The 23,200-nt window shown below is 53.9% G+C and overlaps 12 protein-coding genes across 12 annotated transcripts; 5 read left to right on the top strand and 7 right to left on the bottom strand.

Annotated features, from left to right (window-relative positions):
* Positions 1–665: 665 nt before the first annotated feature.
* On the bottom strand, positions 666–1,487 carry AYO20_02641 (hypothetical protein; the record flags this gene model as incomplete). The annotated part of the gene is made up of 1 exon (XM_022640945.1): positions 666–1,487. One exon carries the CDS (start codon positions 1,485–1,487, stop codon positions 666–668), a length of 822 nt encoding a protein of 273 aa, XP_022503201.1.
* A 678-nt stretch (positions 1,488–2,165) lies between these two features.
* On the top strand, positions 2,166–3,071 carry AYO20_02640 (hypothetical protein; the record flags this gene model as incomplete). The annotated part of the gene is made up of 1 exon (XM_022640944.1): positions 2,166–3,071. The coding sequence occupies one exon, from the start codon at positions 2,166–2,168 to the stop codon at positions 3,069–3,071; it is 906 nt and encodes a 301-aa protein (XP_022503200.1).
* Positions 3,072–3,635: 564 nt separating this feature from the next.
* AYO20_02639 (hypothetical protein) lies at positions 3,636–5,363 on the top strand (the record flags this gene model as incomplete). The annotated part of the gene is made up of 1 exon (XM_022640943.1): positions 3,636–5,363. The coding sequence occupies one exon, from the start codon at positions 3,636–3,638 to the stop codon at positions 5,361–5,363; it is 1,728 nt and encodes a 575-aa protein (XP_022503199.1).
* Positions 5,364–5,444: 81 nt separating this feature from the next.
* On the bottom strand, positions 5,445–7,531 carry AYO20_02638 (hypothetical protein; the record flags this gene model as incomplete). Its single annotated transcript, XM_022640942.1, has 4 exons — positions 5,445–6,290; positions 6,371–6,818; positions 6,928–7,172; positions 7,274–7,531. 4 exons carry the CDS (start codon positions 7,529–7,531, stop codon positions 5,445–5,447), a joined length of 1,797 nt encoding a protein of 598 aa, XP_022503198.1.
* Positions 7,532–8,028: 497 nt separating this feature from the next.
* On the bottom strand, positions 8,029–9,684 carry AYO20_02637 (hypothetical protein; the record flags this gene model as incomplete). The annotated part of the gene is made up of 1 exon (XM_022640941.1): positions 8,029–9,684. The coding sequence occupies one exon, from the start codon at positions 9,682–9,684 to the stop codon at positions 8,029–8,031; it is 1,656 nt and encodes a 551-aa protein (XP_022503197.1).
* Positions 9,685–11,411: 1,727 nt separating this feature from the next.
* Positions 11,412–12,197, top strand: AYO20_02636 (hypothetical protein; the record flags this gene model as incomplete). Its single annotated transcript, XM_022640940.1, has 1 exon — positions 11,412–12,197. One exon carries the CDS (start codon positions 11,412–11,414, stop codon positions 12,195–12,197), a length of 786 nt encoding a protein of 261 aa, XP_022503196.1.
* Positions 12,198–12,675: 478 nt separating this feature from the next.
* Positions 12,676–13,536, bottom strand: AYO20_02635 (hypothetical protein; the record flags this gene model as incomplete). The annotated part of the gene is made up of 1 exon (XM_022640939.1): positions 12,676–13,536. The coding sequence occupies one exon, from the start codon at positions 13,534–13,536 to the stop codon at positions 12,676–12,678; it is 861 nt and encodes a 286-aa protein (XP_022503195.1).
* Positions 13,537–14,028: 492 nt separating this feature from the next.
* Positions 14,029–14,640, bottom strand: AYO20_02634 (hypothetical protein; the record flags this gene model as incomplete). Its single annotated transcript, XM_022640938.1, has 1 exon — positions 14,029–14,640. The coding sequence occupies one exon, from the start codon at positions 14,638–14,640 to the stop codon at positions 14,029–14,031; it is 612 nt and encodes a 203-aa protein (XP_022503194.1).
* Positions 14,641–15,143: 503 nt separating this feature from the next.
* AYO20_02633 (hypothetical protein) lies at positions 15,144–16,660 on the top strand (the record flags this gene model as incomplete). The annotated part of the gene is made up of 5 exons (XM_022640937.1): positions 15,144–15,180; positions 15,252–15,289; positions 15,355–15,651; positions 15,712–16,294; positions 16,413–16,660. 5 exons carry the CDS (start codon positions 15,144–15,146, stop codon positions 16,658–16,660), a joined length of 1,203 nt encoding a protein of 400 aa, XP_022503193.1.
* Positions 16,661–16,969: 309 nt separating this feature from the next.
* Positions 16,970–18,070, bottom strand: AYO20_02632 (hypothetical protein; the record flags this gene model as incomplete). Its single annotated transcript, XM_022640936.1, has 1 exon — positions 16,970–18,070. One exon carries the CDS (start codon positions 18,068–18,070, stop codon positions 16,970–16,972), a length of 1,101 nt encoding a protein of 366 aa, XP_022503192.1.
* A 1,016-nt stretch (positions 18,071–19,086) lies between these two features.
* AYO20_02631 (hypothetical protein) lies at positions 19,087–20,226 on the bottom strand (the record flags this gene model as incomplete). The annotated part of the gene is made up of 3 exons (XM_022640935.1): positions 19,087–19,320; positions 19,382–20,098; positions 20,152–20,226. 3 exons carry the CDS (start codon positions 20,224–20,226, stop codon positions 19,087–19,089), a joined length of 1,026 nt encoding a protein of 341 aa, XP_022503191.1.
* Positions 20,227–21,034: 808 nt separating this feature from the next.
* Positions 21,035–22,744, top strand: AYO20_02630 (hypothetical protein; the record flags this gene model as incomplete). Its single annotated transcript, XM_022640934.1, has 5 exons — positions 21,035–21,263; positions 21,327–21,865; positions 21,920–22,265; positions 22,320–22,521; positions 22,579–22,744. The coding sequence occupies 5 exons, from the start codon at positions 21,035–21,037 to the stop codon at positions 22,742–22,744; spliced, it is 1,482 nt and encodes a 493-aa protein (XP_022503190.1).
* Positions 22,745–23,200: the final 456 nt, after the last annotated feature.

The raw sequence follows: 23,200 nt of genomic DNA, 5'->3' as shown, positions 1-23,200 counted from the left end.
TTTGATAGCCCCCAATGTAATTGTTGTCGACAAGTGTGGAGGTCCAGTGTGCTAAAGGTAGGTAGGTACAGGGCTCCTGGGTGCCCACGCACCTCCTTAATACTAAGTACCTAATGTACACGCCTCATACATATGCTGTACGCTGTATGTATGGCATTTATTTGCCGGCTCGTAAGTAGCGGCTTCACTTTGGACCAGGTCGCGTAATAAAGGACAGACATGCACGTCTTTCCCAGCGGAGAAAATAGAAATAGTGTAGAGAGCATATGTAGGAGCTAAGCTTTGTTCGCCCTATATATACCTCGTCTGCCCGTATACGCGGTTAAACTATACATGGTGGATGTGGATACCCCGACGTGTCCGACAAAGGACGAGGTACCTACCCTAGGCTGCCTAGGCACTCCGTCCCTAGTACGAAGCCTCATCTAGGAACGACCAGGGGAATTCAAAAGGTGTCTCTCTCTCTTTCATCGTACTTCGTCAGAAGAGGATGTGACATTTCGAGTTCTATATAGTTACCAATTATCGCGCAAAAATCAGAACGGATGGCCACCTCGACCGGGCTGTCTCGTCGGCCTCGGGACCACTGATTCTCTAGTTCTTGTCGTCTTCGTCGGCTGCGTCTGTGTTCCGGAACTGTGTGATTGCGACTGCGACTGTGATTGCTACCTGCTGGTGGTTGATGACGGAGTCGGCGTGGTGCTGGCCGCCGACGTCGAACTTGTTGTGCCGCCACCCCCAGTCTGCTTCTGAACGGACGCCTGGACAACTTGCCCGGCTGAGTTGAAGACAATGTCGACCAGCGCATTGAGCGGAGCATATGAAAATGTCTTCTCGACAAGACCGCCGGAGAGGGTCTGACTGACTCCCGTGTCGGTCATGTTGGTGAGGTAATTCCCGACAATGGAGCTGACGCCGCCGACCTCCTGGACGATATTGCCGAGGTTGTCGATCAAGAATGACAGCGTCGTTCCGCCTTGGGTGATGGAGCCGAGGAGGCCGTCTACCGCGCCTACAATGGGCTCGAGCAACGAGGTGACGTTGTTGATGGCGGAGATCAAGAGAGGGTTGAGGTCCAAGGATTCAAAGACTCGGTTCACAATGTCGACGAGATGGCCCAGACGGACGATCAATTCAAGCTGGGCATCGACATCGGAAATGGTGAGGTTGACTTCTTGAATGGACAGCGCGACACCGGCATTCAGCGTGACAAGGGACGCCACCTGGGCATTCAGATTGATATCTGCCCGGAGGTCGTCGACATCGAGCTCAATCCGACCAACGGAGAGTGTTGGTACGTTGAGGTAGACGTCTGGAGGAGTGGACGAGGCAGAAGCTGGACTCGGCGTCAGGGTCGGCGAACTCGACGATGGTGTGGTGCTGACGGTCCCCTGCGGCGTCGACAAGGTGGTCGTTTGTGCCAGGATCTGCTGGTTCAACAGAAGCGAGGAGAAGAGCGTGAGAAGCCGGAATATTGAGCGCGCCATTATGTTCTCATCTAACGGGAGAGGAGGTAGAGGAAGAGGCAGGAATCGACGGCCATCCCATCCTCTCTATATCATCGAACCCACCAACTTTCCTTCCCTCTTTCATGGAGAAACTCCGACGATTCTGGCGCATGGCCAATTTCTCGAGCAAGTATCGCTAAACCGCGAAATCTCCCATGTCCAGGAGAAAATTTATTCGATCCCTTGGGCGTCGGCTGGACGAGTCTGACATTGGACCAAAGAGGTGTGGATGATCTGCGCAGATCCCTGCAGATGGCGCCGTCTCCAACCGGTTTCGCGCATGGCTCTCCACGTTTCAACGGTCCATTGTGGTATAGGGCTGATCTGCCGAGATTGCAGGTGTGGGACAGCCATGGTTTCCCCTGGACTAGCTCATGCGAAAACAGGACTTTTCCCATGTCCGCTCGAATCGGCTTCTGGAAATGCCAAATGGGATGGCCAAAGTGACCCTCGCGCATTCAAAGACGGAGTGAGCGTGGAAATTGACTCGTCCCAAGGGTTTGCTGCAGGTGTTTGTATACAGAACGAGGTACTCGATAGACTTCCGTACAACTTCTGTAACTTCTTGAACAGGAGCGTCGAGTCAATCCAACTTTTCGAGTATCGTCTCTATTCCCTTCACGACGCCCCTCTAGTCACTTTGCCGTGCTCGTTGTCATGATTCTCACACTCTTCTGCTCGTTGCTGCTCGCACTCGTCCGATTCAGTTCTTCCCAGTCAGTCTCGTCCAGCGATGGCTATACCGGCTACTCGCTTAGCGTGACTGGCAACGACACCGAATCTGCAGTCTACGAGACCGAGGAGACCGACACTTCGAATGGTGCTGTTACCAACACCAGTCCTCCACCTGACGTCTTTCTCAACGCCAGCGTCTCGGTCGGCGAGATCGACATCACCGTGAAGAACCTATCCGCAAAAATCAACATCGATGCCCAAGTACTCTCCCTCCTTCAATTCAATGCTGGCGTCGATCTGAGCATCAACTCCGTGCAGTTGACCATTCAGAACGTGTCGGCGAAGGTCGAACTCGAGGCACGGCTGGAGAATCTGGTGTTGATGATCAACGACACACTCAACTCAATCGACCTGAACCCTGTGATTGCTACTCTGGGGTCTGATGTCGGCAACCTGGTCGGCGGGGCTCTCGGCGGTAGTAGCACCAGCAGCAGTAGCCCATCGTCGTCAACGAGCGGCCTGTCTGCCCGCTCCGCGCTTCTCGACGAGGGTATCCTCTATTCAATCAACGACTACAGTGGCAACACGCATACAAATCGAATCCTCGACCAGGCCGGCAACATTGTCGATCAGAAACTCCATAACGATGGATCCGTCTTCTCGTCCCAGGTGGTCGGATCGTTCTGGCATGACATGATCTTTACGGGGCACGAGCGGGCCGTTCTTTTCAACGGGGAAAACGCAAAGGAGTTGGAGTATTCGTACACGCCGTTCAACGGCTTTAGCTCCATCGCAGCTATATATCAGGATGCCAATGGCAATGTATTGGGGACGAGGGTGCTGAGTGAGATCGAGGGCGGAGGGTCGAGTACGATTGCTGACGACTGAATTCGAATTGAGAGTTCCTACTCTTTCCGTTTCAGTATTGAATGAAAATAGCTTAATGCACACATCAAGCGTCTGAACTCCAAACTTTGGATAGCCGCGATTTTGGTTATCCCAGTACCATGCTGTCCCTCATACCATGTGCATTTTCAGCGCGACGGGGTCTATCACCATCACCACATACCACGACGTGATCCTGAAACGTAGAAACGAGCTTCCTTACGAGATACGTAACTTATGGTCAACAAGAAGCTCCTACATAAGAAAAATGATCGCCGAATATGAGGAGAATCTTCACTAGATGATCTCGGACAGACTCGTGATCCATTTTTAGATTGTTTGGTTTAGAAAAAAGGGACAAACTCGCCAAGCATAAGAAACCCCCCAAGCAAGCAAATGCAGCAAACAGTATAAACATGTTTGTGACCTTGACGTATTTTCCAGATGCACCCCGACCTCGAAGGCTGGGAAACAACCCAGGCACTTTTACCTTGTACAGACGCCCAGGCTTCGGCTCTACAATGCAGCGACTCAGATAAGACGACCCTCTCCATATAACACGCCGCCATGTCTTCGCATTACACGACCGAACCTCCCCCAACTGCCTCAGTTCTTGTCCATACCACCGCTGGCCCTCTCACAATATCTCTGTTCGCGAGCCAAACGCCCCTGACATGCAGGAACTTCCTGCAGCATGTCCTGGACGAGGACTACAACAACAACATCTTCCATCGTGTCTCTCCGGGCTTTGTAATTCAAACAGGCGATCCCACCGGGACCGGAGAAGGTGGACAGCACATATACGAGGACAGGGAATTTGAGCGATATGACGAAGACTGGGCACGGCTGATGGGCCGGGAAGAAGGAGAGAAGATTAATTTTGGAGATGAAATCCACAGCAGGCTGCGGTTCAATAGGAGGGGGCTGGTTGGTATGGCCAAAGGCACCGGGGACGGCGCGGGATATGGCAGTCAGTTCTTCATCACGCTCGGAGATTGTAGGGCTGAACTAGACGGCAAGTGCACCATGTTTGGCCGGGTCGAGGGCGACGGCATTTACAACGTGGTCAAAATCGCGGAAGGCGAGCTGCTGGAGGGCAGTGAGAGACCAATGTATCCCGAGAAGATTCTCAGGGTTGAAATCATTGAGATGCCAAAAGGTGACGCATGGCAGAAGATGCGGAAAAGGAACAAAGTCGCAGAGCGTACTGTCGAAGCTCCTGCAAAGAAAAAGGCTGCGAAAAAGAAGGGCGGGAAGACGCTGCTCAGTTTTGCCGGGGACGAAGGTGAAGACGATGTTGGTCCAGTCGCTGTGCGACCAAAGAAACCTAAATTTAATCCGGCCTTGATCGATAGCGACGATGTGCCTGAATCAAAGCCAAAGCCAAAGGCGAACGGCACAGCGCCTAAACCTCAGTCCCTCGAGAAACCGCAACGAAGATCACCTTCACCCACAGTTCCGCAAAAGCGCAAAGCAAGTGTCGCAGGTTCAACAAAATCTCCGTCGCCGGTACAGCGGCGGAAGCCATCATTCCACGACCCACTGACTCAACTCCCTCTGCGTAATCCAGAATCGCCGTCTCGATCACCAACACCGGAAGAACAACCGGCAGCGTCCAAAACCTCTGCACTGGAAGCCGAGATCGCTGCCTTGAAAGCGTCTATGCGCCGGAACGTGGACAACAATGCCAATGGTTCCAAGACTAAGAAGTCAGCTTTAGAATCATTGATCCCGGCAACAAGTACGAGAGGTCGCAAACGGCCTCGTCCAGGCGAAACCAATGCGCATGACGAAGCCAAAGCGCTCAAGATGCTAAACGCATTCAAAGCACGGCTGGAGTCAGCCGATGCACAGGGTAAAGCAGCTCACTCTTCCAAGCCCGCCAATGGCCACAAAGATGACAAAGACAACAACTCCTCTACGGAAACCCAAGAACCAGTAGCCGATCCGCCCCCATCGAAACGCGGTGACGGCGGAGGGGAAGAAGACGAAGAAGCGGTCTTGTGCGACCTGCATTTCATCGCAAACTGCCAATCGTGTTCGAAATGGGACGACCCGACCAACGCCGAGGCCGACGAATCCGAGGACGATTCGCAGTGGATGAGCCACTCGTTGTCGTTCGCCAAAGACCGGCTCGGCAAGGACCTGAACTGGAAGAGGAAGAACGAAGATGAACTGGTGGTCATTGACCCGCGCGAGAAGGAGAAGGAGTTGAAGATGGGAAAGAGGCGCGACAGAGATCAAGATCGGGAGAGGGACAAAGGAAAAGGCAAGGGCAAGGAGAGACGGTGGTAATCTTGTGTACGAGTAATTGCGTATCTTGGATCAAGAAGAGTCTGGGTCTCCAATGACTCAATCCCCTATTTCCCGACGGGATCAACGAGCAACATAAAAGGCCAAATCGACCGACTCGCCATGCTGCTCCTTCTCCTCAGCATCGATCTCGAGCCTGGTGAAGCCGTTACCCAGGATGCCGCGCCAACGGTTCCGCGAGCGGTAGCGCACGTCCCAGTCCTCGCCGCGGATCTCGCGCAGGATGACCTCGCGGTAGAGCAGGGCGCTGCCGGGCCAGGTGGCTGTGACGCGGCCGTCGACGCGGTTCTTCTTGTACCAGCTCTTGCAGGCGCCCGTCCAGGTGAGAGTCTGCTGGATCTCGTCGCCGTAGGTGACGAACTCGTCGGTGGCGTCCTGCCGGGGTGCCGCCGAGTGGATGTCCTCACCGGCGATCTTGTGCAGCCACTTGACAATGTACTCGGCCGTCCAGGTCATGCTGGTGATGAGAGTGCCGTGGCCGACGGTGGCGTTGGGCCCCGTGAAGATGAAGTAGTTTGGGAAGTCCGGGCACGCCACGCTCAGGTAGCTCTCGGGCTCGTCTTTCCACTTCTCTGCCAGCGTCATCCCGTTGCGCCCCGTCACGGGGTAGTGCGGGATGTGCGATACGTCGAACCCTGTGGCGCACACGATCACGTCCAGGTCGTAGTGCGTGCCGGATTCCGTCTCGATGCCCGTCTCGGTGATGCGCGCGATGGACGATTTCTCCAATGACACCGTTGGCAATAGGAAGGATTCTAGGTAGCCTTCGCCCGGGGTCAAGCGGCGGCAACCGAGCGTCCAGTTGGGGATGAGCTTCTCGCAGAGTTCTGGGTTGTTGTTCAATGCTGCTCGCATGCGCTCAACTGTGACTTCGGTGGATTTGGCGTTTTGGACAGAGCCTTTGCGGAACTGTTGGCCGTTACGAGAGGCAAATCAAGATCAGACAGAGCTTCTGAAGGAAAAGCAGATTGATTTGGGGATCGACTTACCAGCCTGAATCCTTTGTTCATCCCATGTTGCAGCATCTTGCGATATGCCTTGTGTTTTGCAGGATTTCGGAACCGCCTCTTGTCGGCCTTGGTGTATCCCGGGTTAAACTTGCTCCCTACCTCTTCACCGACTTCCGTCATATCAACACCTTCGTCGCCATTCGTCATCTCCTGATCCTCGACGCCCTCGTCGTCGGGTTGCCCATCGTCACCGACACCGAGCGCCTCGCCCAGACTCTGAGTGATCCAGGTGGCTCCCCTTTGAAAGCTCACTACCTGGGTGCCCGGCAACTTGGCCATTTGTGGCAAAATCTGGATGGCGGACGATCCGTTCCCGATGATTCCAATCCGTTTGTGCGAGTAGTCGAAGGAGTGATCCCAGGCTGCTGAGTGGACTTTGTGGCCCTTGAACGTCTCAATGCCGGGTATATCTGGCCATTTCCATTGGCTGTTGCGGACAGAAATGAGAGTGTGTGTCAGCATTGATAGGTACATATCGAACAAGAAGACTCTGGCTGGTCTCTCTGTCTGCAGGGAGTAGCAGGAAACACACTCACCTGAGAAAGCCCTGAGCTGAGACGAGGACATCGGCAAACTCATCCCTTTCCTCCTGTCCGTCCTTCCGGACGCGGATCTTCCACTTCCCTTCCTCTTCCAGCCACTCGAGAGCAACGACGCGCGTATTGAACTGAATGTCTCGATTGAGATTCCACTTTTTGACCGTCCGCTGGATATACTCGAGAATCTCCGGCCCATCAGCATAGAACTTTGACCAGTCGGGATTCGGATCAAAAGGGAAAGCCTAGGTCCAAGAAGAAAATCAATTACTTCGTCTCCCCAATCAGACAAACAACCCGGCAAAAGAGAAAAGGTGGAGATAGAGGTAGAGGTATGTAGACTGACATAGATATGGGCCGGCACGTCGCACTGCACGCCCGGGTACGTGTTGGCCTTCCACGTGCCGCCGACATCGTCGTTGGCCTCGAAGATGACATGATCCACAAATTCCTGCAGCTCGGGCTGCTCGTGCTGGATCTTGTGCGCGAAGATCAACCCCGAGAAGCCCGCGCCGATCGTGGCGACGCGCAATTTGCGCTTCTTGTACGAATACTCGTCCGACAGCGGGACCCATACTTCCTTCAGCCTTTCGGGGGAGACCATGTTCGCGGACAGCGAGATCTTTGAATACCACGAGAGACGGCCGGGAGGAGCGGGGAAAAGAACGCTCAGGAAGCGAAGCAGTCAGTGACCCTGGGACGGAGGAAGACTCGGCTTCATATAAAAACCACAGACGAGGCGACAAACTCAACTCGACCCGGACGACAGCCTTCCCATCTCTATTATTAGTATTTTTATTATTGTTATTCCGTGGCTTTGTGTTTTCCTCTTCTCCGGCTCTGTGAATTGGAGAACTGCGCGTTGCCTCGGCGAAGGCAGTAAAATATACCGAACGTGTCGGCCACTTCCCCGCATCGATTCCTTCTATCATAACGATAAAACTGCGGTTTGCTTGGCTGTAGATCCCTCCTTGAGTGGTCAGGCTGTACCTCGTAAGTGGAAATAGACAAATAGGATGCAAGATTAAACGAAACTCTCACAGAGAAACAAGGAGCCGGGCGCAGGAGCCCTCGAAATATGGCGCGACATCGCTTCCCATTTTATATATACTTGTACGGATTCATAATTCCGTTGGGATCGTAAAGATCCTTGATCTGCTTCATTAGCTTGATCATCGTCTCACTGCGGCTGTATCCGATGTATTTCTTTTTGGCGATGCCCAGGCCATGTTCCGCGCTGATGCTTCCGTTGCGTTTTTGGATCCATTCATACACCCACGGTTCTATCGCTTCTTCGACTTCTTTTGTGTATTTGCGCACGGGGATATTCAAGTGCAGATTCGCGTCGCCCATATGTCCATAGCCGACCACGGCAATCGCGGGGAAAGAGTCGTCTTCACCTACCAAGCCTTTCGAAGTGAGTCTATCTCTCGTGTCTTCCACGAGTTGGTACAGTTCTTGAATGGGGATCGAAAGGTCGTATTTGTAAGTCCCGCCATAGTGGCCAATGGCCTCTGTGATGCCCTCTCGCCATGCCCAGAGAGATTTGGCCTGTGTCTCGTCCTGGGCGAGGACACCGTCCGAGACAATTTCTTCACTCATAACGTATTCCAAGAACTTTTCTAGCTTTTCACCGTCGTGTTCTGTATTGGAACCACTGGTTTCAATCAAGCAATAGAAGGGATGGTCACCTTCCAATGGTCTTTGTTTGCCGGTGACTTGGTGGACGAAGCCCTGACTTCGAGCATCCATGAGTTCAAAGGCAGACAGAATTTCTCCAAGCTGGACCTTTGCTTCTTTGTAGGCCTTTTGGACATTCTCGAACGAAGAGAGTCCGAAATATGCCACGTTGATTGCTTTGCACCTCTGAGGGCACACCACCGACACGCCTGTGATGACTCCGATCGTCCCCTCTCCGCCAATGAAGAGTTGCTTCAAGTCGTAGCCCGTGTTGTTTTTCCGCAGAGTACCAAGATCGTCGACAATGGTGCCGTCCGGTAGTACTGCTTCGATTCCAAGAACATTGCCGTGTAACGAACCGTAACGTAGCAGTCTCAGCCCTCCGGCATTGGTCGCAACGTTTCCACCTATCTGGGCGGATCCTTTGGCACCGAGGTCAAGGGGAAAGAGATGGTTATGCTCGGCAAGGTAATTGTCGGCTACTTCGAGTATAACGCCAGCATCGACCACCAGGATGCCGCTAATGTCGTCGAACCTGCGGATTTTGTTCATTCGGGAGAGTGAGATGACAATTTCGTCAAAGACCGGCACACTGCCGCCAACCAGGCCCGAGTTTCCACCTTGGGGTACCACAGCCAGCTTATTGTCATTGCAATATTTGAGTACTTTGCTCACTTCTTCCGTGCTCTTGGGTCTTAAGACGAGCTTGGTATGGCCTCTGTATTTCCTCATCCAATCAGTGTTGAAAGCCTCCAGGTCATCTGAAGCATCGGTGGTCAGTCCATCAATAACCGCAGCATCGTCGCCGAGGGCAGACTTGAAGAACTGGATATGATCGGCCGTGATTTCCGCGAACCGTGGGTCTCGTTTGAGAGTGGGATACATGTCGGTCGTGTATTTGACATTGCGATGGGGTTCGCTGGGGTCCTCTCGTCGTCGACTCGTTACGGAGAAGTTTCGGGCGGGCTCAAACAAGGGCCGCAGAGGTTGGCACTGTCTGGCTTGCGACCGAGGCGTTGAAGGTCTTTTGGTCTGGCGCAGGGCGCGCACCAGACCTCTTGATACTGAGCCAGACATGCCTGCCGGCGTTGGGGACTTTTGTTGACGGAGTGCAGGGCGTGTAGTCAAGGAAAAGAGGAATTGGAGAAATGTTATCAAGTGAGCAGGGAAATTCGTCTCTTGCCATCGCATTGCCGGTCTTCGGCAGCTGCTTTTCCGGGAATCTCCACTTAAAAGTACAAAGCGACTGGCGGGGCTTTCCGAAAGTGCTTGGCGAGGCTGCCACAGAGCCTTGTCCCAAGAGCACCATCCCTCCTCACCTCTCTTGCCCCTTCAAGGCCTCTGTACCAAACCAAGATAACGAGACTTTACCTACGACTGAAAGAAATGAGAACTCAAGAATTTCCAGGAAGAGTGAGTCGGTCATACCGAATCACAACGTAATCATTCCCAATCATCATAAGACTACCCTCATTCACGATCCGACTTTTTCGTTTCCGAGCACACGTTCGGAACATGACCTACTGGTTGCCACAATAATCGTCCATCGCAGTATCGGTTGTCCCAGAACCTTTCAAAAGCACAGGTTGGTACCTTATGCCCCGCTTGTCCTCGCTCCTCAATCGTTACAAAAGTCCTACACTCGTGGCTGCCGGGATGGATGCCGAGTTGGGAAATCTCCGCGCCTGTGAGATCCAATCATGTTATCCCTCGAGGAACCGGTGTTTTGTAGCCTGCTGCAATTATTCACAACATACTTAAGGCTCACCTAGAGATAGCTTCTGTGCGTACACTCATCTGGGACATGAGGTCTTTTGGCGGCAGAGCTCCCGGCAATATTCTGAGGAGATAGTCCGAAGTTCTGGCGGTTATCATTTGTGAAAAGCTGAAACGGGTGAGTAAAAGCCATTGGCCACAGCGACCGTGATTGTAATGTCTAGACTGCGAGGTCGGATATCAAAGTCCCCGAAAAGTCTCACGTACAACATGCAATGTTGTGTTCTTGACAGGCGGTTGGACGGTTAACTGGACACCTCCCTGAATTAGCCAATGGAGTTCAAGGACGATAACCCATCGACCACAGGGACCGGTGCCGCCTTGATGTTTTAAAAGCTGAGACTCTCTTTGATCTCTTTCCAATCACTTGATAGTAAGGGTACGGTAATCTGCATGTATCCTCTAATTTTCTTGCGTAGATGGCTGAACGGAACAGTTGGCCTTCACAGTTTTTTTTTTTGGTACCAGAAATTGCACAGTGCTACTCTGCAGATGTCGTAGCACAAGAAGTATGGCCTATTCCTCTAGCCTTGCCGCACCATCTACCAAATGTCCCTCCACCAAGACATGAAATATGGACACAGTAGGAGGTAGAAACGGAGGTCAAACGAAGGAGCATTCGGCGTGGGACAGGAAAATATTGCTAAATAAAGCGGCGCTGAGCGCTATGCCGAATCAGGGAACAGCACTAGTGAAAGATATTAATATTTTGCGGGGAAACGGTCCACCTAGATGACCATTGCACTCAGGGGGACAGAGCTACGGCAGTCATTACTCCCAAACATTTGACAACATCGCCCTCATCATCTCCGTCACCGTCGTTGTCCGATCGCGATATTTCCCGGAACAACTTTACTCTGATCTGTGTCGAGGTCCGACACATCTCGTCTCCTAGGAGCCTTTGTGCGTTAGCTCTCCAAAGACCGTCTCACCTGCACCTGAGAGGGGGTTCCACGAACGCATAACTGGACAATTACAAGGCCCCGAAACGAGCCACCACACCTAACTCTCGTCGGCGCACACGAGTCATGGAGCCAATCACCTCGACCGTCGCGACGCAGTACCACAAGTTCATCGACGCAGTCAATGCCCGCCCACGCCAGACTGCGGCAACGACAACCGCCGTCGCGCTGACGCTGTCCCTCGCGTGGGTGCTGAACGATTTCCACGCGTGGAAGTCCTTCGGCACGGGAGGCACCCCGCCCACCTGGGCCGGGTACTGGCGCATGACAAAGCTCCGCCTGAACCGCCTGCTGCTGTTCGGTAAGGACGACCTTTCCGACCCGTCGCCTCTCTCGTCCGTGGGGCCCAGGTATCTCGACCTAGCGACCATCCCGGCGCGGGAGGGCGCCAGACCGTCAATCATGGCCCGCACCATGCCGCAGCGCCAGGTGCCATACAAGACCGGCACGGCGGACCCGGGGGTTGAAGAACGGGTGTCGTCCATGATGGCCTCGTTGGCCGCCAAAAACCCTTCCGTCCTGGACCTCCGCCCCAGTAAGACCGAAGGCGGCAGCACAGACGCCATCTACGCGAAACCCACCCTCGAAACCCTCAACGCCAAGGCCAAGGACAACAAGATCCTAGGCACGGAAATCGCCCACGCGCATCCCTCCGACGGGAGCCTGCACGTGTGGCTGTCCGAGGCGGATGCCAAGACCGTGGTCGAGAAGGGCTGGGGATTGAGGTTCCCGCTCAAGTTCGTCGATAAAGGGTGGGCAATGGTCTATGCTCCGCGCACCATGGCCGAGGTGGACGTTGTGGAGCGCATCGTGCGAGCGGGGATTGCGTGGGTCGCTGGTGTTGAGGTCTAAGGGCACTTGCCACTTCAAGGAGAGCTGTTTCAGTCACAGCGTCTATGCTTTTCAATCTTTGTTGTTTTACATCCTCTTTCCCTACGGTCGGAGCGAGTGAATGGGGCTCTTGGTATCTGCTGGGAAGGGAGAACAGGCTCGGAAAATTACGCATGCAGGCAGAATTCAGCCCGGCTAATCAATTGGTATTAATGGTATTAATCCATCCTCATTCCTCGTCGCTTGCTTAACCAGCGCTACAATACTCGCGTTCCGCTTCAGCAAGATGAAATGCTGGAAATGAAAAAAAAAACGAGGGGAAACCCTTCACGCGGTGATGCCTCACTGACCCGTTTTCTGTCCCAGATGTCTGTCATCAATACGTCCCTCCAGTGAGTGGCATAAAGACCGCAAGCGAGCACTTTTTTTCATCGTCCTGATCTTTCCCCGTCTTCGGGGTCTTTTTTCAATTTCTCATCACGATCCTCTCAGTCCAGCCTCATGAGAGCGTGGACGTCTTACTCAACTCGTTCCGGTACAACGGATGGCTCTCGACCGTCCTGACCCACAGCTTCCAAGGCTTGTCCTGAAACGCTTCGTTCATGGCGGCGCACCCCCGGCCCTGCTCATCCGTGAGCGCCTGGAACCCGACTCCCATGCCCTCGTCGTGGAGTTCTTCGCGTCCTGGCACGTTGTTGGCGATGGCCATGGCTTTGGTCTGCGCCTCGGCGTTGATGCGCGTGTAGATGGCCCGGTAGACGGCAGTGACGATGTTGTCGGCCACGCAGGTGAAGCCGTGGCGGCGCATCAGGACCACTGTCTCCTCGGGCGCTCGTTGGCCAGGGTCGGACACGAATTTATCGGCCAACGCGGCGCCGAAGCGCGAGTTGTTCACCAGCATGTCCCGCTGCTCCCCGTCCCGGTAGAGCGGGTCGATGTCGAAAACCCGGACGCCCTTGCTGCCCAAGAAGCCCGCCATGTGGTAGACGGCCTTGAGCTTAGCGCCCATGCTCACGACGTAGGGCAGGACTTCCTCGGCATGCGAGTGGATGACGCAGTTGACGCCGGCGTATCGCTTGTAGATCTCACCGTGGATGAAGCGCTCCGAGTATCCCTTCTTCGCGTCCGGGTCGACCGTGCTGGAGTCGGCGACGTGGTAGTAGATCAAGTCCGAGGGCGAGGCGACCAGTGCCGGCGCCATGTAGCCACACATGATGTACTGCGAGGGTTCATGTGGGTGACGGATCGAGATGTGCCCATACGCATCGACCACTCCATGGTGGTCCAAAATGTGGTTCGCCCAGATCAGGTCGCGAAGGGCGTCAGTCAGTGTGCTGTCGGTGGTGATTGTCGAGGCCATGACGGTAGCGGTAGGTATGGACAGTCAATCTAGGTGAAAGATAGCCTTGCCGGTCAAGCCGATATCTTTGATGCTTTCATCGGCTCTCAATTGAGACTGATGCGGAGTTGAGCAGTATTTCTGTTTGACACTCCGGCATAAAATAGTCCGACCCCACACGGTCTCACGCAGCAGATACTATAGAGAGTCAAGTATTAAGCATGTAACGTATTCGGTGGTGCAGTACATGAGTAGGTATTGAAACGGCGTCCAAAAATAACACAAAAGGTGGGGAGGCGGGGACGAAAGGAGGGGCTCAAGCTGCGCAGCTCCGAGTCGAGGAGTGAAGCAATCATATTCCTCATCACCGACCAGTGCAAAGATACCACTAGAAATACCGATCCACCACGCCGCTGACAACTGAAAGCTCCTACTCAAGAGTCCCTAACCACCTCGTCCATCCGAAGCTCGTCCTCGAAGTCTGCGCCCCATATACCACTATCTGCGCCCCTATCAATCCAGCTCCGTCCGTTTCGCAAAGAAGAAGTTCAGTTCGGTTGGTGTGGCTCGAAACCTGGTGACATGCTCAATCGTGTTGACAAACGCTGCTGTGGCCTCCTCTGCACTCTCCCACCCCGAAAAGTTGACCCTGACATCTCTCTCCTTATTGTCCTTGGGGATATTCCACGCCGAGATGGCTCCATACCGCGCCCCGCCCAAACTAGAGGTCTGCGACGCGAATTCCTGGTCAAACTGCGTTTTAATCACCCCGTGTTTAGCGAATCTTTCTCTGATGATGGCCAGCACGGGGGCATCGAGCGGAATCCGTGATTGGTCCACGTCAATGTAGTGCATCCAGTCAATGCCCATTTGGTCTTTGATCAGTTCGAGGATTTCGGCCTGTTGGGGGGATCCATCGAAGCCGTGCTGATGATGGTCTTTGTTTCTCCAGGCCCCAACTACAAACAGCACGGAAGCGTCGTCGACTTGGGTGTAGAAAAGAGTTTGTAGTTTGCTGTAGTCTTCAATCACTCTTTTGACTTCCTTCAGGTTCTTCTTGAGTTCACGGTCTGTCGCTTGAAGGCCGTTTTTCAGAGTGATGTGCGCTAGTTCGATGATCGCCATCTTCGAAGGCCTAGTAGAGGAAACGGGAGGCGTCAGAAAATATCTGAGGAGGGGTCAGTTGTGTCTGTAGGAATGATGACCAGCACATAACACCTTCAGGCGGCAGATCTACCAACCGCACCATGGAACGGCTGAGGCTGAAGCTTGAGAGCAGCTTGACCTGTTGCGGTAGTTTGGGCCTCCAGGGTCAATTTTGAGTTCGATGGCTCGCGTGGATTCTGGCCAGCGTTGCTTTTACGGAGACCGCTGCGGCTGACATTATCCACCGAGACAGCTCTTTGCTGGGATATTTTCAAGGTAGAGAGAGGGTGAATTGAGTGACGTTTAAAAACAATACTGTGCGCCCCAAGTCCCATTGGAAGTAGAAGAGAAGGTTGATTCAGCGACAAGCAACCAGCGAGAACTGCGCACCCATTCCGCAGTTGGCCTCTTGACCTCCCCACGGACTCCCTCTCCTTACCGAGTAACTATCAAACTCTCGTACTTGCTCTACGCCAGCTAAAATGAGTCCACCACTGAAAGTCATCATAGTGGGTGCCGGTACGTTTTATGCATCTTCTCGCAAGGGAATCTCTTTAAGCGCGAGCCTCTAACGAAAAGGAGGAATATAGGCCTATCAGGCTTGGCCCTTGCACAGGGCCTTGAAAAGGTACGTGCACGATGTACATGCAGTAAATTGCCTTTATTGGGACAAGACTGAGTCGGGACTGACAGAACGGGATCGACTACGTTGTTGTGGACAAGGAGAGCGAACCACGCGATCGAAACTGGGGGGTGACCATCGCGTGGAGCCATCCTCTACTCGCACAGCTTCTCCCGGACGAACTCTACAATCGTCTATCGGAATGCCAGCCAGATCCCGGTCTTGACACTAAAGCTGCCGGCTTTGAAAGTGTCATCATACGGGATGGACAGACGGGCGCTACCATAGTGCAACCTCCATTCCCTGGGGTACGAAGGTTGAATATCCAAAAGACAAGGACTATTTGGTCGAAAGGGGTGAATGTCAAGGTATACCGTTAACCGCTTCCGTCTCGGTAGCCCACGTCAGCGTACTCACATGTTTCCTAGTTCGGTAAAACCCTCACAGACATCGAGCTAACCGACAACGGAGTCATCGCTCATTTCCACGACGGGACCTCAGAATCGGGCTCCGTCCTGGTCGGCTGTGACGGGGGCGGCTCATGGGTTCGACGCTGGATGCTGGGTGACAAGGGGACCTCGGTGGTCTTGCCATACACGTTCCTCAACTTCCCGTTCCGCTACACGGCCGAACAGGCCGTCAAAATGGACAAAATGATGCACCCCATCGTGGATGTCGCCGTGCATCCAAAGTCCATGTACATCGGCATCTTTGTGCTTGACAAGCCCGACCTAGAGAGGCCCGAAACCTGGGTCTTCTACATCCTCGCGACGTGGGCCAAGGAGAACAAGAGCGCCCCGGACGCATCCACCAACACAAACATGGTCGACGAGCTAAAGAAGCGTATGGACGACTGGGCCGATCCGTTCAAGTCGGCCGTGGAATGGATCCCCAATGGTACCCAAGCTAAAGTGGTCCCTTTGAGGATCTGGGGCCCTCCCGACTCAGGCTGGGACAACCGTGGAGGAAGAGTCACCCTTGCAGGCGATGCGGCTCATAGCATGACGTTTCGTAAGCGATCTTATAATCCCCTTGCTTGCTTACTCATCCTTCGATATCATGTCATCTCCCACTGCGTCCAAGAATATCCATTCATTTCATATGTGGCTAACCATAAAGCTACGGGCAGACCGCGGCCAAGGCGCCAACAACGCCATCTGCGACAGCCAAAGGTTCGTCGCGGCCATGATCAAGGCCAAGAACGGCGCGGCCACGCTCGCCGAGGCCGTCGACGAGTACGACGCCGATGTCATCAGCCGGGGCAGGACCGAGGTCGACGTCTCCAAGACCCAGACGGACGCGTTCCATGACCACGCAAACTTCCACAACAGTCCCATCATGAGGTTGGGGATCAAGCCGACTTCGCAGGCCAAGTGATTTGGTTCTTGCTGCTCGGGATTGTTGTTCCTTTGAACTTCGGCTGAATCTCTACGTCAGGTGAGGAGGGTCAGGGTTGGCTGGGAGCCGATTCGACCCCGTCACAAGGAAAGGCAAGTTAAAATCGGAGACAGAGGCGGAGGATAGAAGATGGACCCGTATGCACTACCTACTGAGATATAGAAAGCTATATCACGGAGTATTAAACGTGGCCTATTTCCTGGATTTCAACAAATTCATCTTTTTGCTTCCTCCCAGCATTTCTCGACAAGTTACCTCCTATTTTGCTCCGTTCTTTTCTTGTGGGTGCTAACTACACAGTTCGGCCGGTGTCGAGCACTGATTCCCCTCGACGACGTTTCCTTGACCTGGGGTCTCGACGAAGATGTCGACATCATTCCCTCGAAGGACGTTGCCTGTCACGGCGTTATTTGCCGACTCGAGCCCTGTCACGGGGTCGTTCAGGATGGCGATGCCCACGGCGCTGCCATTGGTTCCGCCGGTCGTGAGGCCCTCGACGAGGTTCGCGTGGACCTGCGTATCAAAAGCGCCGAGCAGGGCGATTCCGATCAGCGCACCACCCGGCACGCTCGCGCAGAGCGGGTTGCCATCGCTGACGTGGTTGGCGACAACGCGTGCGCCCGTGACGCCCGGGTCCACAAAAGCGCCGTAGCACGCGTTCGTGACGTCGTTGCTCGACACGTCGGCTCCGTCTGTCTGTACACACAGTCCGACGGAGTAGTCGGCGACGTGGTTCTTGGTGACGTGCACGTCGGACGTGTCGTCCATGCAGATGGCGATGAAGAGCAGGTCATCACCCATAGCGGAGGATGACGCCACGGTGTTGCTCTCAATATGGCTACTCGTGGAACCCACCGTCAAGCACCCATACTGCGCGCCGTCGTAGAGGGTATTCCCCTTCACATGGACGTCCTGGCCACCCACCACGGCGATGTTCAGCCCAGAGAACCCGCGGACTTCGAACCCCGTCACAACCACGTCCTGAACGGGACGGCCGACCGAGATGACCTTCCTATGCTCCACGACAAACTCAGCAAGCTGGACATCCTGCCCAGCCACACAGATCCCAGCTTCTGTGTCGGGACCGGCCAGACCTGAACAGGTATTGTGCACGTAAGAGCCAGGAGGTACCAGGATGGCTCCCTTGCCCACCAGCTGGAGGCCGTCGGTGGTGACTGTCAGCTGTTCCGCGTACGTTCCTGCAGCAACGAGAATCAACTGTCCAGGATGAGCGGCGTTGATGGCGGCTTGGATGGATTCCCCGGCGTTGACATGAATCGCGCCGCCGTACCAGTCACTCGCGACGGCCGGGCATGCAAGCCAGGCGCACGCCCAAACCAACAGGGTTATGGCCTTATTGCAACTCCAGTGCGGAACTATGATTGCCATGGTCAAGATTGCCGAAGTGGATGTGCTTGGTTTATATCTTTCTTAGAAGTCCTTGCTGTATGGAGGGAGAGAACCTATGCGTACTGAGTACTATCCGGACGAGAACAAGAAGGGTGGAGGAACGGTCAGGATAAAAGGAGATACTATGCACCATACTTGATATTTCCACAAGCTGGCAAGATCCCGTCTCGTGTGCAAAGGTGAGATCCGTAGTCGGTTGTCGTCCGTATAGCATGCATTGCTGTCTGTGTACAGACCTTGGGCAGTACTGGTCTTACTGGCGTAAAAGACAATTCTCAAACTTAGACCCTCGTAAACTTCGAGCACAGAAGTCGAGGATGGATTCTGCTTGGACATATGTTCGTGATGCGCGGGTCCCCAGGACATCCACATCGTATTTTAACACATCTCGCCAATCCGTCGGTAGACACTATGCGTGAGTTATTATGGTGAGTTCGTGTCTTCGGTAAACAAGCTTCTAGCTCCCCCACACGAACAAATCCAGACCCTCGATCGAAGCCGGCCATGTGACGGCCGATTTCCAAGACCTTGTCGCGGACCCGTACTGCGGCGGCACTGAGCACAAAAGTTAGATTTTGAACGCCTCGGCTTGTTTCACCGCTGGAACTCTCATCCAAAAACCAAGACCAGGTTGGGAAAGTGCAATTGAATTCTTGAGATGCACAAAAGTCCCGTTACGGCGATGGACGAGAGTGGACATGTTCCTAACTCCAGTGAACACGAGAGGGCAAAAGGCAGGGTTAGATCTCTTGGTCGATGTGCAGCTGAAATGTGAATACGAACCTCCCCCTCTGGCTCGGTAGCCTAGTTTCTGCGTGAAAGTATGAGCATAATAAGGATGCAGCTGGAAGAAGGAGAGGGATCGATGTGAAACAAGAGTAATACTGTCGCTAAAATATCGAAATATCCGCCCATCTATGGTAACATGGAGGAATATTCGTACATGTTGTTTACCCACTCGATTCAACGGCCAGACATGGATGTGATATTGCTGGTTATCCCGGCTTCCGGCCCTTGACAAAGTACCATCGCTGGTAAAGATGGAGTCTGCGGTCTACAAACTCCTCCTTCACCTCGGCCATGGCAGTCTCGGTGACTTCGTCGCTGTGGTGCAAGACCCGCTTGTAATAGGCCAGCATGAAAGAGGGCACTGATTGGAGCATCTGTATTCGATAGAGGACTCCGATCTCTTTCAACTTTGGATCCTTCGCCCAGGGCCCTATGGGAACCTGTACTCCGTAGTGAATCAGAAACGGCGACTACTTCCGTGGCTGGGGTCGCCGCACTCACCTTCTTCACAATTTCCTCCACATCCTGGAACCCGGCTTGAAGCATCCAGCGTTTGTGGAGATGAGCCACATTCAGTGGCTTTCCGACCCTATCGCTGGCTTGTTGTAGTTGTGCGATGGCCGAGACGCACGCGGTTGCACGCTCCAAGCCGCCATCATCACTGAAGAAGCTCACGGCATGTTCTTGCAGTTCAATCCAGCCTCCAGGCTTGAGATTCCTAAAAGCCTGCGCGTAGAACCGTGGCCAGTCCCCGATGCCACCGCACAGACCGCGGGCGTGGATAAAATCAAACTTCTCGTTTTCCGCCCACGTCCAGTCCGCTTCTGCGTCGTCGACGTAGAACTGTAGATTCGGTGGCACCCAGGGCGGCTGTATCGGACTCAGATCCGTGCCAATCACCTGGGCGCTGGGGAACTGGTCGGCGATCTCAACGGCCCATATACCTGTGCCGGTGCCGACGTCGAGGATACGATGTGGATCGCGAGGGAGGGGCGCGGTGAACAGCTCCCCGCCCAGCAGCATTTTGCAGATGTGGTGGAGCAGATCAAGTCGATCTTGCTCCTCTTCGTCGTTGGGCAGATAGTAAGCACCTTCGCGATATGAGTGGTACGTGCGCCCATTTTCGTATCGGTAGTTGTACACTGACGATCGGACACTCTCGCTGAGTAACGATTGTGGCCCTCCATCAAACCCGGAATCCGCATCCGACTCATCGTCCTGGCGCAGGTGTTAGCAAGCCACGTTTGCGCGAGGCATCTTACCCTCCTTACTCTGTAATCGTGATCTACCAAGAGATTTCCCTCTGAAGAGATGGACGCTTCTCGGTCGCTTTGCCCGGTCGCCATGTTGCCTACCACAACTTGAATTTCTGGGGTTGAGGCCAGTGATGTGCGACAAATTCCTGGCGCTGGAGACCAAGGACGTTTCCGAGTGGGGAATGGGATCGGGGTGGACTGAGATGGGAAATGTAACTGGAGTCACCGAGGAAAACCACTTTGACCAGACACCAAGATACGCCAGTTTGGTTGAGGTTAGGGTCTATGAGAAAGTGCCGGGGAAGTGAGGGACTTGGGCGGGACCTGTGCAGGTCGACAAGTAGAGATAGCGGGCGACTATGCCGCATGTCATGCCACCCACGATCCATCCACCGCCCACCCACCACTCACTGTTCACCACTCCCTACCTGGGTACAGTAGGTACTTACCACTCACTACATACTCACTATTTACTACTCACTACTGTCTACTGTTACTGCCCACTGCCCACTACTCACCACCCACTCCGATTGTCCCGAGTATTAGCTACCATGTCCGCAGCTTATCAGGTTCTCAGGGCACGTCATGGCCACTCGCCTATTGGCCCTATCCGCTCATGCATAAACCATGTGCCAATATTCCTTCCACCTGTCTCTATTCCCTCTCATTGGCGATACCAACCCCTCTACACTGCCTGGCGGATGGCTAGGGAGTCCCCGTTGATGCCGGCCCAAGCGCCCTGCAGGATGGATACTACGAGTACCACTGCAACCAGGATGGACGGGGCTCCTGCACATGGGTGAATGAATGGATAAATTGTGCTTCGTTGCACAGCTCTGCTCTGCCTCTCGACAACCCTTCGACCGTACTCGTCCCTCGTAACGAACAAACAAGAGAAATGGCCATAGCCGTTGCTGCCGGTCCCTTGGTCCAAACCCTCCTAGCCGCTACTGGCGCATATGCGCTCTACCTTGTCGCCCTTGTAATCTATCGCCTGTACTTCCACCCGCTCGCGAAATTCCCCGGCCCCAAGTACGCGGCAATCAGCCACTGGCACGAAGCCTACTATGATGTCTTCCTGAAGGGACAGTTTACGTTCAAGGTCCAGGAGATGCACCAAAAATATGGTACTATGAATTTTGGATATGATTTCCCCAGGGTTCCTGCTCGTCCCTAAATGTCACGCTTAGGACCGATCGTACGCATTGTCCCCGACGAGCTCCATATCCAGGACTCGGACTTTTACGAGACTCTCTATACCAAGGCCGGGCGCGTGGACAAGTATGAGTGGATGGCTGGCCGGTTTGGTGATCACGACTCAGCTTTCGCGACAGCGTCGGACGAGCTTCATCGCATTCGACGGGGTGCTCTCAACCCGCTCTTCTCGCGACAACGCATCCTCGATCTCCAGGATGTGATCCAAGGTAAAATCGACATCCTGGTGGAGCGTGTCCGCGAGTTCCAGGCCACTGAGAAAGTCATGCCTATCAACCGGGCATTTGCGGCACTTACGGAGGAAGTCATACTGGAATACTGTTTCAGCCTCAGCTACGACGCTCTGCGCGAACCCGAGTTTGAAAAGTCGCTACACGATCCGATCATGGCCGCTAACCAGTTCAGCAACGTGTCTCTGCAGTTCCCGTGGATCCCTATGGTTCTTTTCAACCTTCCCCAGTCCATCACGGTGAAAATGCAGCCTGAATACGCTCTGTTCTTCAGGATGCAAAATGTATGGAATGGTGCCTATCCCGAGGAGTGACCATGTAATGCTGACGAAATACAGGACTTTCGGAAGCAAATCGACGCGATGAAAGCCGGCAAAATGAAGGATGTCCTGGAGAAGTCTTCTCACCGAACAGTGTTTCAGGAGTTGGTTGAAGGTAACTTACCACCATCAGAGAAGAATTCACTACGATTACAGGGCGAGGCTTCCGTCGTGGTCGCGGCGGGAGTCATCACAACAGGCTGGGCGCTGTCCACGGCGGCTTTCCATATCATCAACAATCCACCGATCTTTCAGAAACTACGGGCCGAGTTGGAGGCTGCTATGCCGGACCCCACCGTCAAGCCCAGCTGGTCTGACCTCGAGAAGCTACCATATCTTTCCGGGTGTGTGCGAGAAGGGGTTCGTATGTCATATGGAGTGACGGCGAGAGAGCCCCGGCTCTTGTCAAAGCCTCTAGAGTACAAGGGCTGGATCATCCCCCCAAGGACTCCTGTGAGCATGACCAATGTCGACGTGTGCGACGACGAGAAGATCTTTCCGAATCCCCGAACGTTCCAACCTGAGAGATGGATCGGCAATCCTAAGACAGCCCACGGGCAAAGCTTGGAAAGATACTATGTTAGCTTCGGCAAGGGTTCACGAAGCTGTCTGGGCATCAAGTAAGTGTGCTGAGCTCGTTGACGCTGATTAACCGTCATGTTGAGTGTCCGTTATAGCCTTGCACACGCCGAACTCTACTTGACCATCGCGTCTCTCTTCAGAAACTTTGACTTTGAGCTTTACCAGACCGATATTAGCGATCTCGAATTAGCGCACGACTTCTTTGCTCCGAGCCCACGACTCGACTCGAAGGGCGTCAGGATTAAGGTTAAGCCCGCATAGCCGGCGTCGTACAAGTCCATTGACAAGCTTTTGCTGAGTTGGCGACGATTATAGGGACGGTCACCGGCGTGCGTCGTGCAGAGAGGAGAGATCCGAGTGAGGTAGCTAATGGAACGGTCAGTGTTATGTGGCCGTCAAAGATATTCTTCTTCCCGTTGACAGAAACGTGTCAGTGAGTGTGACTGTTCGGTTACCTTGTTAGTCTCTCTCGTGAGGATTGAGCAGTAGTTGCTGTCATCAGTTGGCCGAACCTGAGTAGATGGCAGACGGTATCCCATGGCGAGATAGTCCGCTCAGATATCCTGTGATGGTGACATGTAGCCCTCTATTACGCACGGTAATCTACCAAACCAAACGCGAAGTTCTATTCTCAGTGTTTACCATCTCAATCCAAAAGGAGATAGGGACTCCGTACAAGTGCACAAGCGCAACAGCTGACAGGCCACAAAGGACGTA

Source organism: Fonsecaea nubica (genome assembly GCF_001646965.1).
Source record: "Fonsecaea nubica strain CBS 269.64 chromosome Unknown Scaff11, whole genome shotgun sequence".
NCBI lineage: Eukaryota > Fungi > Ascomycota > Eurotiomycetes > Chaetothyriales > Herpotrichiellaceae > Fonsecaea > Fonsecaea nubica.
Note: the sequence above shows the minus strand (reverse complement) of the source record. Positions and strands in the feature narration are given on the sequence as shown.